Here is a 12,804-nt window from a genome sequence, read left to right as displayed (position 1 = left end):
TCCTGCTCCTAAATACGACAAAAGGGTGGCAAACAAGAGTTGACATATAATGATCAAGGAACGGTGTCCATAACAAGAGGCATTGTCCAGAGAGACTTTCCCACTCAACTTTGTGATAATAATGACATTATTGAATTATTATTATTATTATTATTATTATTATTATTATTATTATTATTATTATTATTATTATTATTATTATTATTATTATTATAGTCTGTCTCCGAAACAGATATTCCAACTACATGAAAATGAGAAGAAGAGGCAATACAGCAGGCGGGTTTTGGAAGTGGAGCAAGGGTCATTCACACCACTAGTTTTTACAAGCACAGGTGGAATGGCCGACGAATGCAAGAGATTCCATAGCCATTGCATAGAGCCATTCCATAGAGCTACTTGCGTTAAAGAAAGGAGATGACTACGCTACAACCATTTCTTGGATAAGAGCGAAGGTATCCTTTGCCATTCTACGATCAGCCTTGCTGTGTCTCAGAGGAACCAGGAGAAAGAGAAGAGTAGCCAATATGTTTGACATTGACATTACATCAGAAACTGCGCAAGCCAGAATTTAAATAGTGACTTTTTTGTCAGTCGTCTACTTAAGGTGGCTTACTACAGTTTTTCCGAGACTTAGTAGCGCGCGCTATGATAGCCTGCCACACGTCAGTATTTGTCGCGCGCGCAAAAATGACGCGAGTAACCTCAAGAAGTAAAAAAAACCACTTCAGCACTTGAAAGGCGTCAAATCTCTTTCGTATATGTAGCGATAGTTTCAAAACTCCGTTCAAACATGTAATCAAGCCTAGGGCCAAAAAAATATGGCAAAAAAGTTTGATAAACATTCGGTGAAAGAGCTCTAATTTACGGTACCTTTCTCGCACGCGATACATGGCGTTACATGAGCGCGCGCTTAAATAAAGGGCATGCGCAATTCAATTCTCGTCCGAGGTTGTAAAAACCTGTCTTTGATCGAGGATTGCTCGAAAACTTACCGTACAACTTATGATGAAATTTTCACGGTTGATTTGTTCGGGTGAATCACGTTTGGAGCCAAAATTTTTGAAAAATCTGTAAGACAGATTTTGAGCTATTTTTGATTTCACATTCTCTTGGTTTGCACAAAAACTGTCTTACAGATTTTTATTTTACTTTGCATGAATGTTAAATCAGACCCAATTTCTTATTCCCGAAATTTTCAGGTGGGGTCATACGGGTAGAATTTGAGAAAAACGTGACTTAACCTACTAGTGCCCAGTCTCTCATTGGATACTCGGTAGCTCATTTTGGCTATTTGTTGACGTTTAATTGTTCAAATTTCACATAGAATCGTAAAAGACTTAAGCAAACAGTAAATAGTGAAGGGAAAAACAGCTTGGAACCTTTTTTAAAAGAGTTAAAAGTTGTGCCCTTATACTCCATTAAAACTGTAGTAAGCCACCTTAAAGATGGTTGAAAAGTTACAAACTTGCGTTATATGTGATTCGACTCTAAGAAATTTCCAACACTTTTTGTGAACAAAAAGTTAACATTTAGGTGCAAATAACCGATTTACGCTTGCTTTTCGGTATCATTTCAAAGAAAAAACTCAGTTTTACTTAGTAATCCGTTTCACAATTGTAAATAGGTTTTAATAGTTCTTTTTTATACTCTTATCTTGTAAATAAGCAATTTTCTTGAAATATGTAAATAAAGAGATTCATTATAAAAAAAAATTATTATTATTATTATTATTATTATTATTATTATTATTATTATACAAACGTGTTGTCACAAACTTGCAGTGGCGACCACACACAACAGGACAGAAACTGAGCTATTTAACCGTTCAGCCTGTTCCATGAACCCATATATACCAAAGAAAATAATATCAGGGCCAAAGGGCCTTGGACGAAGAGTAGAACAAGTAAATACTAAACTGAGTCACAAGTAAACACAAATTAGACACGAAGTCCGGGTGTAGCTTCATTTCGTCAGGCTAATTAACATTTTTCATCTATCTGCAGCCTTCAAAACGTGTACCTTTTTGGGGTTGAAGACTAACGTAATGAAGTCCTTCAATGTGTCCAAGCACAAGTGGATTAGCCCTGTTGTGAGTCAGGTGAGCATTGTTAGAAGTGATAGTTATGTCAGGTCGATCAGGCACACTGATGATGATGACACGAATGTTGGTATCATAGCAGTTTGCTGCAGCATAGAGCATCAAGTGGTCACCCCATGTGCCATCTTTGTCCATGCTTGTTAAGTAATCAGCCCATGATGGATACCCAGAGACAAAATCACACAGTTCTGTCCCATCTGGCTGCAAAAACAGCAAACAAAGATTTTAAACTGGTTTTGAACAATTAGCGAGGTACTGCAGGAGCACCATGTTCATAAAATATTCAGTTATTCTGCAGTTCAGCATGTTTTAAACACAAATGTTTGGAGGGAAAAAAGGTGACTACGACAACCTATTCAATATCAGGATCGAAGGAGTGAAAGAGTGTCTGTCACCAGGGTTTTTTCGCTGATAGGAGAGTGAAGGTGAACATTTTGTTCATAGACTGAGCTGATAAAGACAAATTAGCAACCGCAACATAAAAAAAAACATAATGATAATAATAATAATAATAATAATAATAATAATAATAATAATAATAATAATAAATAATAAAGCTGATATCTCGAGCGCTTGCCCTCCGTTACAAGGAATATTTGGCTTTATAAACTGAGTTGATAAGCTATTCTCAAAGATTGTAAATATTTGAGAACTTTTACCGAAGAAAACAAGAAAAGTTGAACTGTTTAAGTTCTTTTCTTATGCGAAAAAAAAACTTAGAAAAACCTTGCTTTCCCTTGAGAGAAATCAAATTGCTTACATGTCTGCCAGTCATCAGTGTATCCAAGATTATACAACTATACACTGGACGATCAGTACTCCATTTAAATTTTTTTAAAAGACATTAATATCTCCACTCAAGTGATTTATGCTTTTATGCTTCCGAACTTACAAGACATACAAGTCGTAAAAAGACTAGTTTTCACTGAACACGCTAGGTAGGAGTCCTTATTACGAATAAACACAGCATAAGTAATAACACAAGAAAAACGAACAGGTTGGTTCTTCTTCTTCTTCTTCTTCTTCTTCTTCTTCCTCTTATTATTATTATTATTATTATTATTATTATTATTATTATTATTATTATTATTCATCTTCTTGTGCTCATGTTTATGCTTGCATTACCAGTGAAAACAAGCCTCAAGACGACTATGACTCAGACTTACCAGTTGAGGATTTTCCTTTAGGAATTGGACTAAGGTTTCCCTTAGGTTTTTATGTCTGACTTTTATTCCTTTCACAAGCTCCAGCTGTTCTGACAATGCATGAATCATACAATTCCCTGATCCTGGATTATCAGACACCTTGAAGCCCTTGCTCAAAGCAACTTTCTCGATCTCGGCCAAGAGGTCTTTGTTCGTCTTGACCCGCCTCTCCGCATCAAGTTCAATTAGTTGCAGATATTTTAAAATGTCTTTAACTGCAAATAAAAGGTAAAAAAATTATTTAGCAGTAAAATATGTTCATTGGAATTAGCCGGGTTAGTGCCGAGATGCCGAGGTAAATCATTGATATGCGTAAGGGTCGAGTCAATGACGTCGCCTATTGTTATAACCTAGGGAAAAATGCCTTCCTCCATACTAATTAAGTGCCTAGTCAGTGTCTTCCTCCATACTAATAAGTGCCGAGGTTTACTAATGAGCGTCACTCTTGCACAAAGGAAACAATAGACATGCCCAGGCTTGCCCACTCTATACCCACCCTGATTGCATAGTCAAGACTCTATTGTTAGAGTTAATAAAAACAGCGCAAAATTTGAAAGCGTTATCGTTCTTGCAATCCGTTTGCTGGAGAAATTTATCTCCGAGATTTCAGGTTATTCGTGACGATTATCGATCACTACCGTTAAAAAAACAAAACACACACAAAAATACACAAAGCGGCGCTGAAAACTCTATATTTCAAGTTTGTTTGACAATAACCAGACCATTTTCTCCTACCTATCTCGAGGAAATGAAAAAACTATTAACGTCTCAGCGTTTTCGCGCACCCTTAGTCAGTTAATTATGCGAGTTCGCAAGCCTAAAGTTGCATAGCCTGAGTATCAGGCTTTTCGGGGGAGGGGGGGGGGGGGGTGGGGGAGAAGGGGAAGAGAGGAAGGGGAAAAGGGAAGAAAAGCCTGACACAAAAGCATTGAAACGAGTATTCCGCCCCCTCGATGAGCATGACGCTTTGCCGTAAACAGTAGCCAATCCAAATAACTTCCGGTCATGCAACTGTCATGTCAGCGATGACCGCTGTGAGAGATATGAATTGAAGTTATACAGACACCTCCATTGCAAAAGTCTCTCCGAACAAAATATTTTCTGTTGAGCATCACTGAGCAGAATTCGCGACTAAATACAGCTTCATTACAGGAGGAAAATACAAATCTCACAGTTCAGAACGGCAAGAAGTGATGACAAAAACGCAGCCGTAACTAATAGCCGTAACACAAGATCTCAGCTACGAAAACAAATAGTCAGCCGGATAAAGATTATTAAAAACAGCTCAAATCCTGACTAGAGAGGCTGTACTGTCACCGGACGCACTGAAACAAGCCAAACGTATGGAAACACGCGACTTATAATTGTTAGCAATAGAACCAGACAAGAGATACCGTTTTAAAAACTTTATTGAAAAACAAACCATGACACAAAGAGTCAAAAACACAGCGATTTGAAAGGAAAAAAATTAAAATGAATCATTTGACTGGCTATTACAAATCCGTTTTTTTCCGGTCTATTTCGAGGAATAATAAATAATCCTTCCGTGTCTACACAATTTTCCTATGGCTTCTGAGCCAAGTGTTCGACTTTCTTTGTTTCTTGCGGTTTGTCTTGTTCTTTGTAGTCGGTCTTTTAGTTTTTGCTTTAAAAGAGAGTTCATTTCTCCGATATCTTGACAGTTCGTACACCGTTTCTTGCGTCTGTACTGGATTGCGATAGTGATTCTTTCCGGAATTATCCGCTTCACTTTCGAAAACGACGACTTTAACTTTTGGTTGCAGTTTCGCCTCTTGTAAATACTGTCTTCGCTGTATGTGGTCTAACTGATGAACATGCGCGAGATGGCTAGCTAATCTGACAAGGTACTTCGCCCCGCACGATGGAATCGGACAGTTTCTGCAATATAGGGAATATTTATTATTCCTCGAAATAGACCGGAAAAAAACGGATTTGTAATGGCCAGTCAAATGATTCATTTTAATTCCTTTTCCTTTCAAATCGCTGTGTATTTGACTCTTTGTGTCATTGTTTTTTTTTTTTTAATAAAAATTTTAAAACGGTATCTCTTGTCTGGTTCTATTGCTAAGAATTATAAGTCGCGTGTTTCTATTGATTATAAACTAATGCGTCAAGATACTCCCCTGGGGTTTTTCAGCAGAACTGAACTTGTATGCAACTTTAGGCTTGCGAACTCGCATAATTAACTGACTAACGGTGCGTGAAAACGCTGAGACGTTAATAGTTTTTTTCATTTCCTCGAGATAGGTAGGAGAAAACGGTTTGATTATTGTCAACAAACTTGAAATATAGAGTTCTCAGCGCCGCTTTGTGTATTTTTGTGTGTGTTTTGTTTTTTTAACGGTAGTGATCGATAATCGTCACGAATAACCTGAAATCTCGGAGATAAATTTTTCCAGCAAACGGATTGCAAGAACGATAACGCTTTCAAATTTTGCGCTGTTCTTATTAACTCTCACAATAGAGTCTTGACTATGCAATCAGGGTGGGTATAGAGTGGGCAAGCCTGGGCATGTCTATTGTTTCCTTTGTGCAAGAGTGACGCTCATTAGTAAACCTCGGCACTTATTAGTATGCAGGAAGACACTGACTAGGCACTTTTAAATTAGTATGGAGGAAGGCATTTTTCCCCAGGTTATAACAATAGGCGACGTCATTGACTCGACCCTTACGCATATCAATGATTTACCTCGGCATCTCGGCACTAACCCGGCTAATTCCAATGAACATATACTACTTAGCTAGTAACAAATATGTGTTTTCTTGCTAATAAGTTACCACAAGGCTATTAATCCCGTCATCGGCGTTTGTTTAGGCTAGGTCAAATGGCTCTAATAATAATGGGGGTACCTGCAAACCCCAGAAACTGGAACGGTTTCCAACGATAAAGCAGAACTTCCGTGGTTTAAGGAGGATATCAACGCTTCCTAAAGAGCTCGACTTTAAAATTAAAATTTAATAACTTCTGTTTAGTTACATGCATGCTGTAAGATGAGGCCTTCTGAAGACTTTTCAAAAACACTGAAGACTTTTCAAACTTGAAAACACCTGGTGTCTCAAAATTAACGCTTTACTCGTTTTTACTGAAAACTCAGAGCGACAGCGAATCAAGAACGCAGTAAAAAGTATAAAAGCATTTTCTTTATGGCATAATTTGACTAGAAAACCGCATTTTTGGGTTTTCTCATGTTAAGTAGGGATACTTTACTTGACTGTATGTAAAATCACCACTGAAGTCATAGTGAGTAAACAGCTACTTTTAAATCTCCCAAAAAAAGTTGTTAAAATTGCTAATAACTAGACACTGAATGATTCAATACCCGAAACTCACGTTGTTCACTAAATATTCCTAGGAAGCCTATGGTCCATAAGCCCCCGGCTTCTATATAAGGCTTCCTTGCCAGAGCCTTTTTTCCTTCAAAATATCTAAATCGATTATTTAATTTATTTACTGTAAATGTATGTATTATGCTAATAGTGTGTACTATATTTTTATGGTTTATGGCAAATAAAATCGAGACAAATTGAGATTGAAATTTTGTTTGTACTACTGGGGATAACGTTGCTTTGCACGATCCAACAATCTTAACAATGAAATAAAAGAAAGATCCTCGGTCCCGCAGTTATTTACGTAATCTACTTATTTAGTCGCGAAAAGAAAGCCTGAAATTTTTTTTTCCCTTTCAAGTATGAATTTTTTCAGGCTTTCTTTTCGCAACTGCTTACATGTGTAAGTTTCGTAAATAACTGCGAGGATCTTTCTTCTATTTAATCTTTCAGGTAATATATTAAACACGAGGAAGAGTGTTTCTTCCGATTTCCAAACACCGAGAAGTAGGTTGGAAAAACGAGGCGCAGCCAAGTTTTTTTTAACCAACTTCGAGGTGTTTGGAAATAGGAGGAAACACTCTTTCGATTGTTTGATATAGCTTCTCAAACTATTGTTAATTCTTGGAGAAATTCGAAGCAAAAGTTCACGAACTTTTATGATAATTAAGATCACATTTCCAAACCTCCTTCACGGTAGTGATTTGCTTTGTTTTCTCTTCATGAAATATAAATGAGTTTGAGAACTGCAGTTCAAATATATGTTTCATATATTCATATTTAATCTTAACAATACAAACTGACATGTGCTGCTGAAACGCTTAATGAAATTTCCTTACCTTGATCGGTCAAAAGTGAAGCCGATTCCGTCGAATCCTGCACCGCAATGTGACAAGAAATTCATATTAAATCCTTACATAACATATCACGCAAAAGGCGCAAAATAAAATTTAGAACTCAAAAGCTCTTTTTCTAAAAATGGTCAGACCAAGATTTACCCCTAGAAAAATATATTAACTCTCGGGCACCTTAGAGCCACAGATCTACAGCCTCAGTCACATTTACTTGAAACATTTGGCCAGAGATATATACATACGACTCCCCCTTCCCCTTTAAGTTGAGCAAAACAGTTTCTTGTGTTTCAGACACTGTTATTTAACAATTGGTTCATGCGTCAGCTTGCGTTCACCGAGATATGAAGCACGCGGGAAGTTTGGAGAGCACGAAAGATGCGTAAAGGCCGATTTAGACGGTACAACTTTTGCTTACGACTGTCGCTCGCGATTTCTAGAGTGCGCGCTGCTCGCGTCATGCAACATTGCCTATACCTACGATTGTCCATGTTTTAAAATCCTAGGACATTTTTTGTGGCGGACACGACAGTCGTAAGCGAGTTGTAGGTTTGATTTACACAAAACAAATTCGTGTCGTAGGCCTACGGAAAGGGCGATTTACACGGTACGACTTTGTTGCATATGACAAGCTTACGACAGGCCTACGACACGAGTTGTCTTGCGTAACTCAAACCTACAACTCGCTTCGGACTGTTGTGCACGTCACAAAAAATATCGTAGGATTTTAAAACAATCGTAGGTACAAGAAATGTCGCATGACGAGAGTTGTGTGCGATTTTTTGCATGACGCGAACACCGTGCACTCTAGAAATCGCATGCGACAGTCGTAAGCAAAAGTTGTACCGTCTAAATCAGCCTTAAGCATGTCGCTTGCGACAAAGTCGTACCGCGTAAATCGCCCTTAAGACTTTCTTGAGTGCTCTCCAAACTTCCCAAGTGCTTCATATCTCGGTGAACGCACGGCTGACTCATGAACCAATTGTTTTATTACATTTTCAACACGGTAGTGCTACCCTTTGATTCTAGGTTGATCAGAGGTTTTCCAAGCATTCACACCATGTGCAAAATGGTAATAAACAACCCCATGTTCCGTAAAAATACACAACTTACGGGATAAAAAAAGCAACACCCTTTTAGTCTAAAATAGTTCAAGTTTCTAAGTATCGAATAAAATACACTGGTTGCCATTTAAGAGTTTTCCAAAAAACAAACTTCAAAAATTGATCCTTGCGTTACATGGAAGAATTCTTTCCGCCCGAATTATTATTGAATTATTATTATTATTATCTCTGAAAAATGGGTGGTTACCCCCCAATTTTCTTTTTGGATTCCAATAGCCCTTTCTAAAATCTGCTTTTCCCGCTTAGTCGTAAACCGCGCAAAAATACCTCTGTATTAGTATACATACCTTAGTTAGGACATCTGGGGGCAAGACCCAGGTGTGTAATCCGTAGCTTACGTGAACATCCCCGTCAGCATCAATCTCACTTATTCTGCCAACTTTGCCTATACACTACAGAATAAGACCAGTTACAAACCAGTAAACTCAGACATCTGAAAGTTCTTCAATCCTTTAAGCTCCAGGATCAGCATGTATACTCTCCCCACTCTCCTCAATATATTTCTTGCCAGTTGGGGGAATTTATTCAAACATCAAGACAGATTAACTTTGGTGATCATTTCCTTTTCTCCGCTTGTAACTTGGGTTTGATCAAGTAGTGATATTGATTGCAGAGAGAAATTGCATACTGGTCTCCGCTATGGGGAGATAACACTCGTTTTCAATGGACACCTTACACAATGCAGTATTCCTTATTGTAATAGTACTGACGTGCACGAGAACAGAACCGTACTTATTGGGCAGATAACTGAGTGAATAGAGCTCCAGCCAGGTAAGGAACAGCATTGTTTGGGTTTAGCACCGATCTACGGTATTTAGGAATAAGCATTGATTTGAAAACGGCTAGCCGAGTTTTCGTTGATTGTTTACAGTCCTGGGCAACTAGTCCTCGCTGGTGTATTGGTTATGGGTAGAAGAAATGAGGTGCACACTACTATGATTTTTGTTTTCATCTCTTCAGCTCAAGAAAAAGTCAGTTAAAATATAAAATATGAAATCGCATGTTAACAACTGTTGTTAGCAAAGCTCCAACCGTAAAAAAATGCTTACCTTTTCCATATCATCGTTCCAGCCACCGTAGCCTGCAGACATGGCTTTGACTACTTCGACATCATAGCACACGGACACACAGTCTCCGACCCTCAATCCATTGGCATTGGGTCGGGGCCGGATATCTCCGACTTTCGGCAAACATTTACGATAATATGATGGCCCTGTTGCCGGAGTTGTACACTTGAGATCCACCTTAAACAAACGAGCAAACAAACAAACAAACAAACAAAGATGAATATATTTTTAGAAAAGGCCGTCGTTTCCTAGATGTCTCTGCAATAGCATCTATGCTATCATGTCATCGAAATTAGGGTGCGTTCGATTAACCCTATTCCGGAATAGGAATGCATACAATGTTTCAAGAAATTCATCATAAGAGGTTTTGGAGTTCCTGCGGATACAAAATCGCTCCTATATTTTCATGTGACAGCGAAAGTTTGTAGAAATGTCTTCCCAAATTTACTAAAAAGAGAAATCCAACAGCTATTCCGCTTATTCTTATTCCGGAATACGGTCAATCGAACACAACTCCATAAAAACGCGGCTGATTTTTTCGGGAAATGCGCAATTTGAAAGGTTAAGAAAAGAACTTTAACCATGGTGCTATTTCACTAACGATTCACTGTACAAACAACCCGGGGAGAAAGCAAAACCTAGAATTAAATGTGACTACCAACACCACAGCAACGCAATAGGCCATTTTGGAGTTGCTTTGAACCTCATTATGAAAGCGAGGGTAAGTGCAAAGTTTCTGTTATGAAAATTAGTTTTCATTAATACGCAAACAAAACCAATTTTTATATGAAAAGTTTTGCACTTAGGCTGCTTTTAAATTGTGAGGTTTACAGCAACTTGGAAATGGCCTATTGCCCGTTGCGAACTTCACAAAAGGACTCGGCCCTAGTTTACACATAGTTCAAATTGCATCATTTGAAGAAAAGAACCCCATCGACAGAAAGGTCACATAAATATTAGTAGGTTTACCAAGCATGGCTATGTTTCATCGCGTAGTAACCAAGCTGTGACATGTCAAACGTCGCCCGAATTCCATACAAAAGTCTCTAATTCTGAGATGGCGTCCTCAAAATCCATACAAAATTCTATTTCTCCAAGTTTTGAAAGCATTGTACATGGTTGCAATCTACCGACAGAGCCTCAAACTTGATAAACTGACTAACTTTAATGTGATCTTTCTTGTGATGGACACCAATTTCTGATTAAATAAGAATTTACATGTAAAAACCCGCCTTCAGTCCTCTATTTGAACTTCGGAGCGGGCATACTCGCGTCAGCACTGTTTTGCAAGGTTGAACACAAACGAAACTTAACTCTCTCGTGTAACTGCGCTTTAACGGTTTGCATGCACCCATGGGTAGAAAGAGGAGATATGGAATAAAGTGATATAAATTAAATTTCAGTGATTTAAGTGCACGTTAATAGAGTGCTGATGTGAACAATAGTGACTTTGAAATCGACAAAGCCTCGAAAGAAAATTTGGATCGCTGGCAACAAAGGACAATGTTTGATTTCGGCTGGATTTGTACTTCCAGGAAATGAAAGGAATCTGCTAGTTACTCGGGCCGTAAGGCGGCGAGTTAAGTTCTCGGTCGCGTTTGCAAATTCTTTTTTATTTATTTATTTTTTTTTGGGGGGGGGGGGTGGGGGTCGCGATAGGCCGAGAGATAAGACTTCGGGCCACGAGTTAAGTTCTCGGTCTCGTTCTTTGTACTCGGGCCGTGTGGCACCGAGTTAAGTTCACCTCATGACGTGTCACATACAGGATGGATGATGCAAGACACAAATGACTAAAAATAAGACTTTGGCATTCATAGAGAGAAGTATCTCGGAAATTCTTAATGACTACTTTAAATCATTTCTATCCAAACCTGTAAATATCCGGACTTGAACAATGATGACGGAAAACGTTCGCAAAAGTTTGCGTTTTAATACAATACCAGTGATCACCACAAGATTTGGTAGAAAGCGTAGAACACTTTTAAGTGAATGTGGCCTTCACCACGCACCACGCAGTCAAATATGGCCCGAGTATAAGATGAAAACAGCTTCTTGTTACTGAAGTAAAAGAATGAATGCAAGGTTTCTCTGCAGGCGACTTCTATCGATCTGTATTCCCCAGAGTGCAACCTATCTTCCGTCAATAGTGTCTCTCCACGAATGAAAATTATTACGCCATGAGTGCAGTTTAAACCAATCAGAGTCGGAAAAGATTATTAGTCAGCTATATTGTGTTAGTGCTAAGCTAAAGCAATGCAGTTATTTTATTGGGTACGTTACTACCTATTAATATTATCTATTCTGTGCTTGAGCTCGCGCGGTTTTAACTTCAAAATAACAGTATGAAGAAGGAAAACTTTCCCATTTACTGAATTATCAATTAAGATTTCAACCAAAACAATTAAATTATTCCGTCTTAATTTGTGTACGATAGTTGATTCGAGCTATCAGGCGATTAAAATCTCCAGCCAGTAATCCAATTGTCCCATAAAAACATGCACAATGTTTTGTAGTTTCTTAAATACTTTTTTTTTTTTTGAACAGGTTTTATTTGCTTTACATGACACAATATTTAACAATGATATATGTACAGATTACTTACAGTAATTACTCTTTTTTTCTATTATGATGCAACACACAAAAACTAGTTACAATACAATATTTTACAGTTTACACGTCCTGCATCGATTACATTGTTTACAGCTACTTACACTTAAAGAAAAGAAAATTAACTCATTGCAGTACCAGTGCATAAACTATTAATAATATTAATGTAAGAAAGAAGCGAAACACGAATTAAAAGGAGACAAAGCTGAACAAGGACAAGACTGCGCCGAAGAAAATTATTATAGCTTTTAGTTGCTGTTGCATGACTGGTGTATCTATTTTACATACATATAACTACCCCCTTTTTGTTCAAAGGTTAATATTTTGACGAAAATAGAAAAAGAATTTAAGGAAGAGCACATTTCTCAATTTGCCATTGCAATAAAACTTTATTTTGAAATTCCTTTATGGTTGGTTTCCTCTCAAAGTATTTGCAAGCGTAAATGTATTGTTTTAGTAAAATAACGAATAAGTGTAGTCTGCGTATTGGGTAATCAGTTAATT

General features: G+C 37.8%; 1 protein-coding gene across 3 annotated transcripts in view; it reads right to left on the bottom strand.

Moving 5' to 3' along the window:
- LOC146484126 (uncharacterized) overlaps positions 1-12,804 on the bottom strand; it is a 134,160-nt gene that overhangs the window by 12,870 nt on the left and 108,486 nt on the right. For 2 of the 3 annotated variants that reach the window (XM_085105395.1, XM_085105394.1), the window contains exons 4-8: positions 9,676-9,870; positions 8,914-9,018; positions 7,491-7,527; positions 3,265-3,518; positions 2,020-2,299 (exon numbers count right to left, since the gene is read on the bottom strand). In XM_085105395.1, the coding sequence (XP_084961521.1) occupies positions 2,020-2,299; positions 3,265-3,518; positions 7,491-7,527; positions 8,914-9,018; positions 9,676-9,870 (871 nt within the window). Of the gene's footprint in view, positions 1-2,013; positions 2,300-3,264; positions 3,519-7,490; positions 7,528-8,913; positions 9,019-9,675; positions 9,871-12,804 lie in introns of all 3 variants that reach the window. The other variant, XM_085105396.1, reaches the window with a different exon arrangement.

Source organism: Pavona decussata, unplaced genomic scaffold (genome assembly GCF_977016875.1).
Source record: "Pavona decussata unplaced genomic scaffold, jaPavDecu1.1 SCAFFOLD_37, whole genome shotgun sequence".
In the NCBI taxonomy this organism is placed as follows: Eukaryota; Metazoa; Cnidaria; class Anthozoa; order Scleractinia; family Agariciidae; genus Pavona; species Pavona decussata.
The sequence above is the reverse complement of the archived record's forward strand: the minus strand, read 5'-3'. Positions and strand labels throughout refer to the sequence as shown.